We start from the raw sequence: 17,091 nt of genomic DNA, 5'->3' as shown, positions 1-17,091 counted from the left end.
GGGACTGCTGAAGAACACCTTTAAAAATCTTGCATTTTACTCTTACTTTTTACAAGAGACAGATGAACTGGTCATCGCGCGCGACGTGTTCCCTACGGCCGAAAATAATGCAGTGGCTGTCAGTCTTGTTAGTGGTTGACGAAGAAGAAGGTTGCTGCATTCATTCATCGCTTGACCTGATGATGGCTCGATGGGCCACCTGCTAAGACAAAAGAAAAGAAAGCTGTTAACAGTGGTCAAAATTGCCAGCCACGATGTGCCCGCAAGCTTTTTTCCTCCTATATATGGAAAACACATTTTACTATCTTGGCGTTTATAAACGGATGAATGCGTGTTCTTCGTCATGTGTATCAAGAACCATCTAAAAAGTCTGCTGAAAAAAAGATGGTTTAGATTTCCTCAGCTGACTTCGAGTCAAGGCGTAGAGCTTCAATCATAGATAAGAAAAGGATGCTCCAGGATTGACTTTGCACAGGGGGTTTGGGCCCTCCATAAGGAAGCACCGGATCTGTTTGTCAATTATTCCAGTGGAGCAATTCTCTCTTCCTCCAAACACAAATGACACCACCACCCTAGTAATAAAACCATGAAGATCAGCTTTATCACTACTATAAAGAACCTGCTTAACCCATTTGAAATACTTGATGAATTAAGTTGTATACCAGTGGCTTTGTACAAGCTGCTCTTTATACTACAAGACGAATCAACACACTCGATCTTATGATTGTTGTTGCTGTGGTAGCAGATCGATTTTATTTACTGTTGTCTTTTACAATGAAAAAGTTGAGAAAGTGTTCGTTCATGAATTGTATTAAACAGCCCACTTATATGGCACTGGAATTCAATTCCACGCTATCGACCCTGTGGTTTGGATGGAATTGGTCGTCGTCATCACATGATTTTCCATATGTAATAAAGTCTTCTTTATTTGGCTTATTGTCCCATTGATTCTTCGAGGAAATTCCCAAGTTTTTGCTTTACATCAATATTAATTCAATGGCTGGTAACACACACGACTCTCGTCTCTCTGTTACGTTCCTTTTACTTTTCACCATGGTTTTTGAACCCTATCCAAGGTTGATCTGGAGCAAATCTTGGATTGTGGGTCAGGTGAAACTTGAGAAGGTTATTTATCAAGAAACTCTCAAATCCTACCAATGTCAATTCTAACTTAGCAACATCGTCTTTTTATTTGTTTATAATATATTTAAATAAAAGTCAAGATTCAAATTAATTTAAATAATATAGTTAAATGAAAACAAGATTTCAATTAATTTCACTCTTTCTTTCATTTTTTTTCAAAACCTTCACCATTCTAATCCTTCTCAGCTATCATGTCTCCCTTCTTTGATATTGTTATCAAATAGCAAAAGTGCAAATAATCATGCTCTTGGAGACAGATTTGTCAGAGAGTCGCCGTGCGGAATAACCTTCACCATTCTAATCCTTCTCAGCTATCATGGCTCACCTTCTTGGTTCTGGCTGGTGCCTGCGGTTTGGGCTCCATCTTAAGCATTATTATAAATAGCTAAAAGAGATCATTGTTGTACCGTGGACTGCACTGTGCAGTCCACAGTAAAACACAGATCCCTGCTGTTTTATGTTTTTTTTTTAAGTTGTTTTTTTATGTTTTTGGAAAATTATTTTTTGCTTCTTTCTTTGTTTTTTTTTCTTTTAACAATTTTTTTTTAATTTAGTTTGTTAATGTTTTATTAATGTTAAAATTTTTTATTTAGTTATCAGACTTTCATGACATGTTTTCCGGATTTAACGGGTTAACCTGGTTTGACAAGTTAACCTAGATTTTTTTTTTTTGCTTTTTATTCTTTTTAATTAATTTTTTTTAGTTTAGTTTAGTTGTTAATGTTAAATTTCTTTCTATTTAGTTATTAGACTTTCATGACATATATCCCGAGTTTCACGGGTTAACCTGGTTTCACGGGCGAACCCAGTTAATTCTGGGTTGACCCGTCAATTTATTTATTATTATTTTCATAAATTTTTTTGTTTAATTTAGTTTGTTAATGTTAAAATTTTTTTTATTTATTTATCAGACTTTCATGACACAGATCCTGAGTTTAACGGGTTAACATAGTTTGACAAGTTAACCAAGATTTGTTTTTTTGATTTTTTCTTTTTCATTAATTTTTTTTGTTTAGTTCAGTTTGTTAATGTTCACTTTTTTTTATTTAGTTACCAGACATTCATAACATCGATCTGGGATTTAACGGGTTAACTTGGTTTAACGGGTTAACATGGTTTAAAAAACAATGTTCAATTTTAACGTGGTTTCCAGGAAAGTGTTTTCCTTTTATTTTGGGTGGAAAACACTTTCTGGAAGTTGTGAAAAATTTTAAAATATCACATTATTTGCTGATTATATCAAATTTGGTCCTCAAACTTTTGATTGCTATATATATTTTGTTTTGAATATTTGTTTTTCAATTTCATCCCTTATAATTTAATTTTTATATTAACTTTGGTCCTCATTTTTATAATTGCTATTTGATTTTCCCTTATCATTTTTTAATTAAAGTTTTTTATCTATCAAATTTGGTCCTCATTCTTTTGATTGTTACTTATTTTATTTGAAATAATTTATGAAATGTTAATTATTATTATTTTAATTTCTTCATCTTCCAATTGTTTTTTATTTTATGGATTTGATCTTTATTATTTTGATTATTATTTATTTTATTTGAGATAATTTATGAAATTATATATTTTTTTCAATTTTATTCTCATTCAACATTTTAATTTGTAAGATTTGTTCCTCGTTATTTTAATAAATTTGAGAAAAATAAAATATTAATAAGTTATTTTCCAGCTCATTTTTCATGACATAACCAAATACTGGAAAGTGTTTTCCAACTTATTTTCTATCACACTACCAAACATTGCGAAATACTTTCTCGGAATTCACTTTCCAAAAAAAAACTATTTTCCAGCAAATAAACGATGCCTTTATATATATATATATATATATATATATATATATATATATATAATATATATATATATATATAAAAGTTCAGTCTGAAATAGGTATTAAAAATAATATGATGTTGAGCCGAATTGAATTTATTAATAATAATAATAATAATAATAATATAATCAGATAGTTAATATTGTATTTTTATATAAAATGCATATTTGATATTATGATGTAAATTTGTTTTACTTAAAAATATATTTTTTAATTTTTTATATTTTCAATATTAACTTATCAAATAATAAAAAAAAAATAAATTTAAAATAATATGATCTTGAGTCAAATTGAATTTAAAATATTGGTATAATTAGTTAATTAATATTGTATTTTAATATAAAATGAATGTATGATATTATGGTGTAAATATTTTTTACTTGAAAATATATTAAAATATTTTTTAAAATTTTTAATATTAACTTATCAAATAAAAAAAAACAATAATTTTTTTTTCAATTTAACAAGGCTGCAACAGAACGAATCATTTCTTTTCATTATGCTTTGTAGATTAGTTCCTTTACATGACATGGATTCCGGGTTTGACATGGATTCCGGATTTGACAAGTTAACCATGTTAAAAAAATTTCTATTTAGTTATCAAACTTTCATGACAAGGATTCCAGGTTTGACAGGTTAACCTGGTTTAACGAGTTAGCCCAGTTAATTCTGGGTTAACCCATTAATTTGTTTTTTCATTTTTAATTATCAAACTTTCACGATGGGAATTCAAGGTATGATGGGTTAACCCAATTAATTCATTTTTTTCTCTTTTTCTTCATTAGTTTTTTTCTTCCTGTTGGTTTTTTTTCATTGTTTTTTTCTTTTTAACTAATCTATTTAATTATCACACTTTTATAACATGACCTTGCAGTAAAACCCACGTCCAATGCTATTGGGTCTGGGTATGCAGTCCAGACACTTTTATGCTAAGGGTTAACCCAAGTTTAATGTTATTGTTAATATTATAAATATTACTTTTGGATCAGGCATTGCAACTAAACCTAAGACTTTTGGGTATAACTTTGCAAAAAAACCTAACATTTTTAGATCTTGATTATTTTTGAAATGCAAAAAATAATTGACCCGCGGCATCGCGCGGGGCATATAACTAGTTCTAACTATGAGGATAAGGCCTGTCTATGAGATGCTTTATGCTGGGGGTTCTTTCAGGCTTCCTCAAACTTCAAATCACTAAGCTGCTCGAAGTGGAATATGATAAGTTGAGGTCATGGGAAGCCATTCTCCTGAAGCACATGACATGGTCGATATTCCGGCTATGTAAATTCACTTTTTTAGAATTTGCACAATGCGTTGCAAGTTTGAGTGCCAACCCAGGAAATCAACAGTCATCTAATTTAGTGTAATGGTTCAGCTCAAATCTTTGAGTGGTTTTTTTGAATTGGATAACTGCTGTTTTCGATCTATAATTTAGTTTAGATTGCATGCATTTTTATATAATTAAGTTCATCTTGATCAAAATAAAATCATAGCATACATATTAAATAGACATTAAAACTTGCAATGTATAGCAAAACAAAATTTTTTTTTCCGGATAAAAGTTACTGTATTAAAGGGAAGAAACTATATAAAGCATGAGGAGCATACGTCAAGAAGTATAAATGCTTGTTACCTAGTCTATTTGACAAAAAAATAACAAGAAAATGAAGCAAAAGGTATAAAAACACTGAAAAAGAACAAAAGCAGATTGTGAAGATAAATAGTAGATGAGTCAGTCGACCGGTTGATTACATATAAAACTGTGCTAAACAAAATTTCAAAATTAGCAAGAGTAATTATATTTCATGACTCTTAGAGGCACCAAATAGAACTGAAAGTAACTGGGATATGAAACCTGGTTCGAGCTCTATGAAACGGGATTGAACCAAATAAAAAATGTCTTTGCAAACATTCTGATGAGATCAATAAATCTTATGAAAAACTTGATTATTTCTCTCACACTAAATGAAGTAAATTGAGGTAGAAAAGGCTAGCCAAGTAGAGGCTCTAACTTACAAAAACGAGGCGGGCAATACAGCATTTTGCTTTGCTGCTGTATCTGGAGTTGAGGCACTTGCCAAAGTCATGATAGACGAAAAACGCGGTTTGGCGATGACTCGAGGCAGAGGAAACCTGTTACCAATTTACATGGCAACTCTATTGGGGCATAGAGGGATGGTATCATATCTTTATGATGAAACAAACGAGCAGTTAACCGATGATGATCGCATAAAGTTACTTGTTGCTTTGATCAACAGTGACATATATGGTGAGCAATCTTTTCTATGTTTTATAGTTTGCTATCATTTAGATGGTAAATTTATTTTCGTAAATGAAATCAATCTGTTTTAGTTTGTGATTGCTACTACCCAGAAGATAAATTCAACATTCAACCCTCAGACAACTTATTCGTAAGCCTTTGAAAATCCAACTTGTTTTCATATTTTTGAATCTTTTTGTTCCCAGAAGTAGCATTGAAAATGCTAAAAGAAAATCGCGGGTTGGCCTATGCTCGTGATGAAAGGAGCTTTTAAAGAAAATCGCGCCTGGGTAATTAAAGGAGCTTTTAATCCGCAATTTGCAATATCACAATCAAATGTCATAATTTTCCACGGGCCATAGACAAAGTCCTCTCTTTCGGCTTATTTTCCAAATCCATATTCTTCGTGGAAAGTGCTAAGCTGTTAGCGTTTCCTCCGTAGCATAGTTTTTGAAACCCGACCCGGTCATTGACCCGGTCGACCTTCTGGGTCACGGGTCAGGTGGGTTGACCCGGGTCAACCCAAAAAAACCTATATATATATATATATATAAATACATAACTAATTACAATACAACACTTACTTAAACCAAATTTAAATTATAAACCAACAACATAAATTTAATTCAATATCCAAAATACAAACCAAATATAAATTATAAAATATTTTAAAACAAAACATCCAACCACATAAATTCCAACAACATAAATTCTAAAATATTTTAAAACAAAACATCAAAATTTAAAACAACAACACATTTACTTATGTTGAATTAACACATTAAGTTATTCTGTCTCCATGGAAGAAAAATTTGGATCAAATGTCGATGGAATGGAGCCAATCTCGTCAACACCTAATAAATCATCAGCATGCTCCTTTGAAACTTCATCGTCACAATCATCTTCAATATCATTAACATTTATGACATCTACATTTCAAACACAATTAAGAAATAAATATTATGTGTTAAACAAAACTTTATTTTAAATAATATTTATCATTAAATAATTAATCATTAATTACCATCATCTAATGTATCTTGTAAGGTCATAGTTGATAGAGCTTGGTGAAAACTCTCTACTTCTTCCGTTGTCAAGATTGATGGGTCGTCTTCGACCACCCAATTTTCAATGTCAAAAATTGTCTCAACATTAATTGGATCATAATTTCGTCATTTCCAATAATTCATGTTGTAACCTATTTTTGGGTCCCCACAAAAAATAAAAATAATAATAATACATAAATAAATAGCCAAAGAAGGTTAGAAAAATAACAGGAGGCAGAAGCGCTCAGAAAATGGTCGGAAGATTGGTCAAGGAGGTTAAAAAATACAAAGATTGGATTTTTGACAGTATATTCTTAAAAGATGAGAGCCCTGTTGAGAAGGAAAAATTGAATTTTTGAGGAGAAAAGCCCAAATTTGGATGTTTATGGACTTGGATTTTATTTGAATTTATAGAGGATTGGAGGGCAAGAAAAATTGATTTTTTAAGTCAATTTGGGCTTTAATTGGAAGAAATTTAAGTTCTGGGGCCAAAATATAATTTTTGGGAATTTATTAGGTCAAATCAGGGGCTTAATTGCATAAATATTGAAGTTTAATGGCCAATTAGGGGCTCAATTGTGAAAATCCAAAACCAATGACCAATTTGGAAAACGTGGGTAAATAGAGGGGGCTGTCTTGATTTGATCCAGGGGCGTAATTGAAGAAATTGGAAGTTTATTGATCAATTGAGGGCTTAATTGCATAAATCAGAGGCCAAGGACCAAGGTGAAAAACACGGCCAACTATGGGGGCAAGGACCGAAATTGGCAGGGATGCAATTGAAAGAGACAAAAGATAATTGAGGGCTGAGTTGAAATTTGGGCGCATTCTGGCGCCATTTTTAAATGAAACGGCGCGTTTGCCCCAAAACGACACCGTTTCATTTAAAAAAAGAAAAAAAAGAGAAGGACCGAACGGTGCCGTTTTGAACGGCATTGTTCCCCTTTCTTCTTCCTCCCCGAACGTGCAGCGAGCATGGACAAAAAGCTTGTTTAATCAAGCATGGGAAGAAATCTTCGTGCAGCAAGCGTGCACTGACAACACCCGGAGCCCATACACCTCGGACGACGCGAAGCCAGGAGGGCCACGCCTTGATCAACCACGCTCGCTGACCAGCCGACCGGCGCTGTCCCCCCACGATGCCCTACTCAACCCGCTGTCATGCTCCCCACGCTGCCCTGCTCAGCCCATGCAGCCTCGCTCCCTTTGCCCGCCTATAAAAGAAGGGGAGAGACTTGAAGCACGTAGGAAAAAAAAAAGAACAAAAAAACCCGAGACCAAGAGAGAGAGAGAAACTGAAGGAGAGAGAAACTGTTGAACTAAAGGGAAATACTTAAAACTCAAAGAAACAGAACCAGGAGGAGGGGAAGGGTACCGAAGCCGTGGGAAAGCTTAGAGGAAAAGAAGACCAAGCACGACCCGAGAGGTTACCAGACTGTTGGGAATCGTTGTTTTGAGCCACCGACCTCCGCTACAACACCATCAACCCGGACGTTCGACCAGCAACATCACCTCCGCCGTGCCAGGTATTCTTCTTCCCCCTGCACTTTCGTTCGCCTTTGTATTCGTTGTCCTCCTGCATGCAGAATCGTTCTGCATGCAGGAGGTAGGGGAAGGGAATTATTTTCCCTTCCCCGTTGGGTTTTTGCACTGGGCCAGATTTCCGGCCCAGTTTCGTTATTATTTATTTTGGGCCAGACCGAGTCTGGCCCAGTCTAAAGAGAAATTTTTTGTTGGGCCGAGATCGGCCCAGCCTCCTTGCGGGCTGATGTTTGGCCCAATTCCAGCTGGGTTGGGTTCGGCCCATTTATTTGGGCCGGCCCAACCCGAAATTTTTTTTTATATATATACTATAAATTATAATATTATAATATATATGTGTGTATATTGTGTATATATATTTTACTTAAAAAAAAATATTTTGAAAAATCTTAAAAAAATATTGTTGATTTCCCTGAATATTTTTGACAAAATGGGTTAATGTTGGTTGGTATTTTTATACTGTAAAGATACAAAACCAATGTTAAAAATACCCGGTTTTCGTAAAAATATCAAAGAGTTTCAGAATAAAAAATGTTTTTGCTTTGAAAAAATCTTAAAAAAATATTATTGATTTCCCTGAATATTTTTGACAAAATGGGTTAATGTTGGTTTGGTATTTTTATACTGTAAAGATACAAAACCAATGTTAAAAAATACCCGGTTTTCGTAAAAATATCAAAGAGTTTCAGAATAAAAAATGTTTTTGCTTCAAAAAAAAAATCTAAAAAAAAAATCCCTAAAAATGTTGTTGATTTTTCTGCATATTTTTATTAAAGTGGATTAATATTGGGTTGTATTTTATACCGTAAGGATACAAGCTCAATATTTAAAATACCCGATTTTCGTCAAAGCATAAAGAACAAAAAAAATAATAATAAATATTTTCAAAAAATTGTTTTTGTTTTAAAATACGGCCTAGTCTCTCCAATATATATATATATATATATATATATAAATATTATAACATCATATTTTCACACAACAAAGGAAATTTTCAAAACAATATATGTATTAGCATGCTTTTGGCTTTAATAACCAGTTTATTCAAGCCATGAGAACTAGGCCAATATTTCAAAAATTCAAAAAAATCTTTTTGTTTCCTTTTTAGTATTTGGGATTACGAATTTATACGTAAAACGTATTCCTAAATATTATTAATAAAGTTTTGTTATAGACGTTAAAACGGTTAGGGTTTTACACGATAAGATAAAAGACCTTCTTACCGAGGAGGATTTTTCTTGAACCATAGACAGACCAACGACTAGAAATACAATAAACACCTTAGTTTTTTATCAGACAATGAAACAATGCAGCTTACCTTAGGTAGGGCGTATTTGGGGTGCTAATACCTTCCCTTTACGCAACCAGTCCCCGTACCCAATCTCTAAGACCAGTTAGGGTTCCTAGTGACCAAAATACTAGGTGGCGACTCCCATTCCATTTTCTACCAATAAAAGACAATATTTTCTTGTATCCCCATAGATATAAATAGATTTACATTGCAGATAAAAAAATGGAACAATTATATGATTTTCGCCGCGACGCCGCACACGTGCGACAGAATGGCGACTCCACTGGGGACCTTGTAGACTAAGCTTTGTTTTTGTCTGATTTGTTTGTGTTTTCGTGTGTTTATTGTTAATATGCCTTTCCTTTTATATTTGCATATTTGATTTTTTATTTTACGCGTATTATTCATGCATTGTATAAAATTGTCTCATGCATCACTTGTTTTTGTTTTGAGAAGCACACACAAGCCTTAAGCTAAGCAGGGAATTAGCGATTTGCCCTAAGACTATTGGTCAGGGTTTAAATGCGTGAAACACCCAACTCATATCTGAGTGCCTGCTTGGTAATGGTGGGCATACGTGTCTTAACTGTTCCTTGCAACGCCCCCATACTTCTTTACGAAGAACGTCACTGGGCAGATATGAGACCCTTCGAGACCAGATAGAAAAACTACCCACTCTCACTTGATAATTAGAGCTTGTCCTTAGGTTGTGAATCTTACTTTCATTTTGCATCACGATTAATAATGTTAAATTCATCAACCCAGGTTTTGAGCTAAAATCATGACTGAGTACCTCTCTTTCCAAGAATTTGGGCAAGAGTCTGAGTTGGCTCAGATAGCCGAAGGAAAGTGCCCAAGAATTGATGCTAGTGGGTTACCATGCATTACCAAAGTAAATCACATGGTAAACGACTTAGGGAAATTATTGTCTATCATGGAATATGTTGACGAGACTCTGTTTGAAAGGCGATATGGGAGAATTGCACAAATAATGAGATTGCCTGTACAAGCAGCGGCGATCAAAGCCCTTCTGAGTTTTTGGGATCCTAGTTATCGGTGTTTTACCTTTGGAAACATCGATATGACGCCAACCTTGGAACAATATGAGAGAATTCCAATAGGAATGGGAATAGAGAGGAGTGGGCTGGCCAATAATAACAGGCCGCAGTGAGAGCGATGTGGCCGCAGTCGCAAAGTCCATTGTCAGTAAGGAGAACGACATGCCACTTGGATTTACTATTATATTGCTATTTGAAGAGAACGACGGCCCTTGATTACACACTTCCGACCCCGAGAAATCAAAATCCATCCCCTACTAAGGATTTCCTTGAAAACAAATACGAAACCTCATTTTCTATAAAACGTGTGGATATAAATAAGCAAGTAAAACTCTGGTTATTCTAAATTTTTATAAGAATTGCACGCCCTGACTTAAACTTGAGACTTGATGTGTAGATCTCAAATCCTTTACCATTAAACCACATCTCTTGAAAACTTTGAAAACAAATAAAGCTAAAGAGCAATTGTTAAAAAAAACAATCTTATAAAATAATATTTTTATTTATGATAAATGTTTTTTCAAATAAAAGTACGGTGGAAGAATGCCTTTTCTTCTCCTCTTCATTTCTCCAATCTTTAGATAATTCCCTAAACTAAATCTAAAAATATATTAAAAAAAACAATTTAAAAATAAATAAAAAAAATTTAATAAAAAAAAAACATCTTGAAACATATACAATTTTACGGTACTCCTAGCTTTTCTTTTCCTTTATTTTATTTTATTTTATTAATATAACTATTCAACATAATTTTCAGCATAACATATACAATTTGGCATTAACATATACAATTTTCAGCAATGCTTCCTTACTGGTTCTCTGCCATGACAATGAAGAGCGTGGGGAGTGCAGCACTTAAGATGGTTGAGGAAGTTCGCAGGCAATTCAACACCATCCCTGGCTTGATGGAAGGCACTGCCAAGCCTGACTATGCCACCTGTGTTAAGATCTCCACTGATGCTTCTATCAAGGAGAAGATCCCACCTGGTGCACTTGTCATGCTCACACCCCTCATTGTTGGGATCTTTTTCGGTGTTGAAACTCTATCTGGTGTCCTTGCTGGATCCCTTGTGTCTGGTGTCCAGGTAATGCTAAGGCTACTGGTCAGCAGAATGTCCTTAATCAACATAAATTTGAGATCATATTTGTTCAGGTTATAGATGTCCTGTTACTGTTTGTCTGATCATTTGTTTCTGTTGTTCAGATTGCCATCTTTGCCTCCAACACTGGTGGTGCATGGGATAATGCCAAGAAATATATTGAGGTATAGATCGAGTGAGCTTTATCACTTCTTTATTGTAGGGAATTCCGACCGGTGATGTACTGATCTTTGCTCTCGGGAGGGCAAGCACACTGACACAATATTTAACGTGGTTCGGAAAACCGCCTACATCCACGGGAGAAGCCATTTGATTATATAGGGAGAGAACAAGATTTACAACAATAGAGAAGGAGGAATTATTCCCTCTTTAGCAACTCTCAACCTCACTCTATTTCTCTCTTCTCAGTGCTGCAATGGCAGCTACTGCTGGCTGCCTTGGCAGCCCACTCTCTCCTACATTTCTCTCATATTTGGCTCTACTTTCACTCTTATTTTGCTCTCTAATGTATGCCTCTATTTATAGGCATCAATGACAGCTCCTCTTGCTCCTTTGTCATCAATGGTGGCTGCCAAACTCATCTCTTCTTCAACAAAGGCTGCTGCCAACTTCTTCTCTTCAACAATGGTGGCTACCAAAGTCAATGGTTGTAGCCACCATTTATTGCACATGTAATGGCAACATACCTAACAATCACCCCCTTTGCCATTCATGTGGGGCAATTGTCCTCTTGCTTCTTCAGCATATGCTTGCATCTTGCAGCTCTTCCAAGCTTACCATTCTGAGAGCGTCTGTGGCCAAGTTTACAGGTACTTGCCAAACCTTTCAATCACCAGAGTCAACCAAGCACCCCTTTGCTCACTTCAAAGGATCACTTCAACCAGATGGTTTGTCACATCTCATCTGAAGAGTGTTTAACGCTTGTCTCTGGAACAACTTTCCCCTTCAAGCATATCAACCATGCTTGGCTCGGAATGATTTATCAAGCCTTACATCAAGGCTTACAACACCCCCTCAAACTGATATTCCCAAGTGCGACAGTCATTGAGTATTTTAATGTGATCACGAGCTCACCACTCTTCCAAGAGTCTACTCATCCAGGAGTTGCGTCTGCCCTCTGTTCCACCTTAGGAACCACGCCTTACTTCTCCATGAGTCTCTCACTCTTAGTCTCAAGAGTTCAGGTGGCTATCCACCTTTACTTATGGGGGCAGCCCATTAAAGGTTGATCCATATCTATCTTCATACTCTGAGTATTACAATGCTTTCACCGAGCTCACCACCTTGACAAGAGTTAACTTGTTCCCAGAACCTGCGCATGCCCTCTGCTCCTTCATAGCAGTCGCGTCTTAATGCTCCACAAGTCACCCACTTATTTTCCAAGGCAAATGTCTTCTAGCTCATTGATCTTTAGCATGGGGGCAATATCCATAAAAGTCAATCCTGCATTTGTCTTCATACTCATCATAGCCTCTTCATTGGCTATACACTTGTCCACTTATATCCAGCCATCATATTGGCTCTAGGGCTGTCTGAATCGGGGCTTCTATCCTGGCCCCCACACCTTCTCCTCAGGTTCTCCGCTCGTCGTCATGTGGCGGTCTAAATCTGGGGCTCCTATTATGGCCCACACACCTTCTTCTGAGGTGTCTCCGCTCGTCGTCATGCAGCGGTCTAAATCTAGGGCTCCTATCATGGCCCACACACCTTCTTCTGAGGTGTCTCCGCTCGTCGTCATGCGGCGGTTTGAATTTGGGCTCACATTGTGGCCCACACCTTCCTCTGAGGTGTCTCCGCCCGTTGTCATGCGGCGGTCTGAAATGGGCTCACATTATGGCCCTCACACCATCCATCCGAGGTGTTTCTGCTCGTCATGAGACGGCCTGAACATGGACTCATATCAAGGTCCTCACACCTTTCATCTGAGGTGTCTCCGCTTGTCATCATGAGACAACCTGATCTTGGACTCATATCATGGTCCTCACACCTTTTGTCTAAGGTGTCTTCGCCTGTCGTCATGAGACGGTCTGAACATGGACTCATACCATGGTCCTCACACCTTCCGTCTGAGGTGTCTCCGCTTGTCGTCATGAGACGATATGATCTTGGACTCATACCATGGTCCTCACACCTTCTATCTGAGATGTCTTCGCCTATCGTCATGAGGCGGTCTGAACCAAGTCTCTAATCTTGGCCCACACACCTTCCATCTGAGGTGTCTATACTCGTCATCATGAGACGGCCACATCCTCCTTCATAGGGGATGTCTCTAGTGGCTCCAAGATTCTCTACCACCATGTGGACTTGGGAGAGATCACTACCACTGATCACATAGAAAGAGAAAGTTGTGGTGCACTCTTCACAGTTTTCCATCTCATTTTCTATGTTTGGAGCTTCTATCCCTTTCTGCTTGATAGCTCCACCCACACCAACTCTCTTTGGTGTCTTCGCCTTTCATCATAGGCGGTCACACCCCTTTAATTCGGTGCTTCTGAAACAGCTCATCTTTCCATCCTTGCATGCATTGGAAAGGTCCTCACTTGTTGCCTTTATCAAGAGCACAAGAGACTTCTTGTTGTACAACTTTTTCACACAGTCTCTGCTCTGAGCTTCATCTGGGAACTCTTCTTCTCCTTGCACCTATTGTCTCATTACAATACCTCGTTGGATCCTACGGGTACTCCTGCACAATCTCCGTGTGCTCTCGTGCAATTCCGGTTCTCCAGATTTCTCCATATTCTTTGCTTTTATGTTTGACAGTAGCTCATCTTGTCACAACATTTATCCAAGTCAAAATAGGGTGCCAATCTTTATCCCCTTGCTGTATTTCTCTTCCATTATCAGGGTCTTCATCAATTCTCCCTTCGAGAAATCATAGTCACCGAATCTAACTTCTTTGGAGAAATCACCACTCCATCAGATCCTTGATCATATGGAACCCAACTGTTCTTTTGTGTCGTCATCCTGCTAGTCTTCAACAGTTTCATAACAAACTGTCACATATACGAAAATAGTACTGTGTGGATGATCCTTCAACTAAGCAAGTTCCCAGGAAAGATTTGGAGGGGTCACAACGGTCCCGCTTAAAACCCAATCTCCTAGACAGAACTTCTTATAACGTATCTATCCACCGTACTGCCTTTTTGTATATACAACCATTTGCTAGCTTTGTTGCGGCTTTCCTTTACAAGTGATCTGGGATATCCTGGTTTTATACCTGATTTCTCAACATCTGGCGAGACTACCAGTGCTTAGATTCATCAAGATTGGTCTTCATCAGTTTCCACTCTCCACCTCAAATCGTCCACATGATCGGGTGTCTAGAGTGTCCCAATTTTGCCTTCCATCAAGGCAATTAAATTTTCCCACTTAATAGTTCAGTACACATAATTGGGCAAATGTGTGTACCTTCTTCTTCTTCATCTCCATCGACCACCATGATGACCTTCAGATGCCTCCTGATCGGGCAATCTCTCTTTGATAATTCACCACCGCCATTTTTGGTCTCTAATCTCAACGATCGGACCATACCATTGCATCCGGAATGATCAAATTAGCTGGAAACATGTCTTGAATCATCCAAATCGCACATCAGACGGCTACGATTTGATCAAAAGAATTCTGGCCTGATCAACGACTCAGATTTAATCTCAGATCCGGTTGCACGTAGGATTAGCTACACTGGATCCTATCCCTCGGCTCACGGCTCGGCTCAGCTCCAATTCGGCTCGGCTCGGCTCAACTCGGCTTGGCTCGGCTCGCGGCTGATGACATGGCAGGTGGGTCCCCCTATGCTGACATGTCTGTTGACTAGTCAATACTTTGCTGACTGTGTATGCTGATGTCATCCTTGCATCATGCTGATGTCATCCTTTGCATCATGCTGTTCATGATAACGTCACTGTTCATGCCTACTGTTCACATGGGTCGGGTCAACTCATCCGGGTGAAGAAGACGCGTGGCACGCGTGGGGCGAGTGGGCAAACACCTTGCCGGAGAGTGATGGAGAGTGCGGCCATGTTCGACGTCCAATTTTGACGCCGTTTTCACCAGTGGCTTCGTCTCGTCCTCCTCTACATAGTGGGATGGTCAAAACACCATTTGGACAACTTTTATTTTTGAGCAAAAAATCAAACACCACTTAAACCATATGCTCTGATACCAATTGTAGGGAATTCCGACCGGTGATGTACTGATCTTTGCTCTCGGGAGGGCAAGCACACTGACACAATATTTAACGTGGTTCGGCAAACCGCCTACATCCACGGGAGAAGCCATTTGATTATATAGGGAGAGAACAAGATTTACAACAATAGAGAAGGAGGAATTATTCCCTCTTTAGCAACTCTCAACCTCACTCTATTTCTCTCTTCTCAGTGCTGCAATGGCAGCTATTGCTGGCTGCCTTGACAGCCCACTCTCTCCTACATTTCTCTCATATTTGGCTCTACTTTCACTCTCATTTTGCTCTCTAATGTATGCCTCTATTTATAGGCATCAATGGCAGCTCCTCTTGCTCCTTTGTCATCAATGGTGGCTGCCAAACTCATCTCTTCTTCAACAAAGGCTGCTGCCAACTTCTTCTCTTCTTCAACAATGGTGGCTACCAAAGTCAATGGTTGTAGCCACCATTTATTGCACATGTAATGGCAACATACCTAACATTTATTTGTAATTTGGTGTGCGTGCTGAAATAAAGGTTTTTGTAATGCGAATATGCCCTGTATTTGTTCTGTTGGAAACAGGCTGGTGCTTCAGAGCATGCAAGATCTCTTGGCCCTAAAGGATCAGATCCACATAAGGCAGCTGTTATTGGTGATACCATTGGGGATCCATTGAAGGATACATCTGGACCATCACTTAACATCCTCATCAAGCTGATGGCTGTGGAATCACTCATCTTTGCTCCATTCTTTGCCACGCACGGTGGCCTGCTCTTCAAGATATTCTGAGAATTAGAACTAGACAAGCAGAAGAAATGGTTGGTCCCACCAGTCCCATCTCTCTTGTTTTGCCCTACTATTCATCTTTACCTCAATATATGTAGTTTGTAGTTCGTGATGACTTTAAGGCTGTGTTTGATTACAGGAAAGTGAATTCCTGGAATTCACTTTCCTGCTTTTCCAATGTTTGGCAAACAACAAGAAAAAAGTTAAAGGAAAGTAAATTCAGTCAATGAAAAATGAATTAGTGTAAATTCAGTCAATGGAAAATGAATTAGTGTTGCCAGGAAAACACTTTCCGACAGTGGCCAGAGGTGAAAAGTAGCCATTTTTTCATGCCTTTTATTAATTGTTCATGTTAATTGCACTGTTCAATGAATAGTGCAATTAACATGAACAGTGTATTGCGTACACTGTTCACTGAAAATAGTGAACAATGCAGTTCTCTTGCACTGTTCACTTGCCTGTGGGATTTTTTTTTTTAAAGTGTGCTATTTTTTTAATATTTTAAAAAAAAACTAGTTTAGAGTGAATTTTATACCTTAATATTTTATCCAATTTTATTACATGCTAAAAATATTATTAAAACTATAGTTTTTGTCGGATGTATTTCGTATGTAATGGAATTATAAATAGTTTCATGGAATAGTAAAAAAAAATTCACAAGCTTATTTCTCTATAATATGATATGATATATATAGTTATATTTTATAAAATAAGCTATGTATGAATATAGAATATAATAAAAAAAAATTCATCATTATACATTTTAGATTTCATTTTTTTTTATTGTAAGTGATTAAATATTTTATATTAAATATTTTATATATATATATTAGATAAATTTGAAAAAAAAATTAATTCA

At 36.8% G+C, this 17,091-nt stretch overlaps 1 protein-coding gene across 1 annotated transcript; it reads left to right on the top strand.

Moving 5' to 3' along the window:
- Nucleotides 1-10,983: 10,983 nt before the first annotated feature.
- On the top strand, nucleotides 10,984-16,347 carry LOC118032622 (pyrophosphate-energized vacuolar membrane proton pump-like). The gene is made up of 3 exons (XM_035037385.2): nucleotides 10,984-11,268; nucleotides 11,388-11,447; nucleotides 16,029-16,347. The coding sequence occupies exons 1-3, from the start codon at nucleotides 10,984-10,986 to the stop codon at nucleotides 16,233-16,235; spliced, it is 552 nt and encodes a 183-aa protein (XP_034893276.1). The 3' UTR covers nucleotides 16,236-16,347.
- The last annotated feature ends 744 nt before the right edge of the window (nucleotides 16,348-17,091 follow it).

This window comes from Populus alba, chromosome 6 (assembly GCF_005239225.2).
Source record: "Populus alba chromosome 6, ASM523922v2, whole genome shotgun sequence".
NCBI lineage: Eukaryota > Viridiplantae > Streptophyta > Magnoliopsida > Malpighiales > Salicaceae > Populus > Populus alba.
This window is presented reverse-complemented; position numbering and strand designations above follow the sequence as displayed.

What these genes read in the sequence shown, in the direction of transcription:
- LOC118032622 (XM_035037385.2), top strand. Translation starts at nt 10,984, where the DNA reads ATGCTTCCTTACTGGTTCTCTGCCATGACAATGAAGAGCGTGGGGAGT. An exon ending in CCCTTGTGTCTGGTGTCCAG is followed by an intron (nt 11,269 to 11,387) that starts GTAATGCTAAGG and finishes TCTGTTGTTCAG; the next exon opens with ATTGCCATCTTTGCCTCCAA. An exon ending in ATGCCAAGAAATATATTGAG is followed by an intron (nt 11,448 to 16,028) that starts GTATAGATCGAG and finishes TGTTGGAAACAG; the next exon opens with GCTGGTGCTTCAGAGCATGC.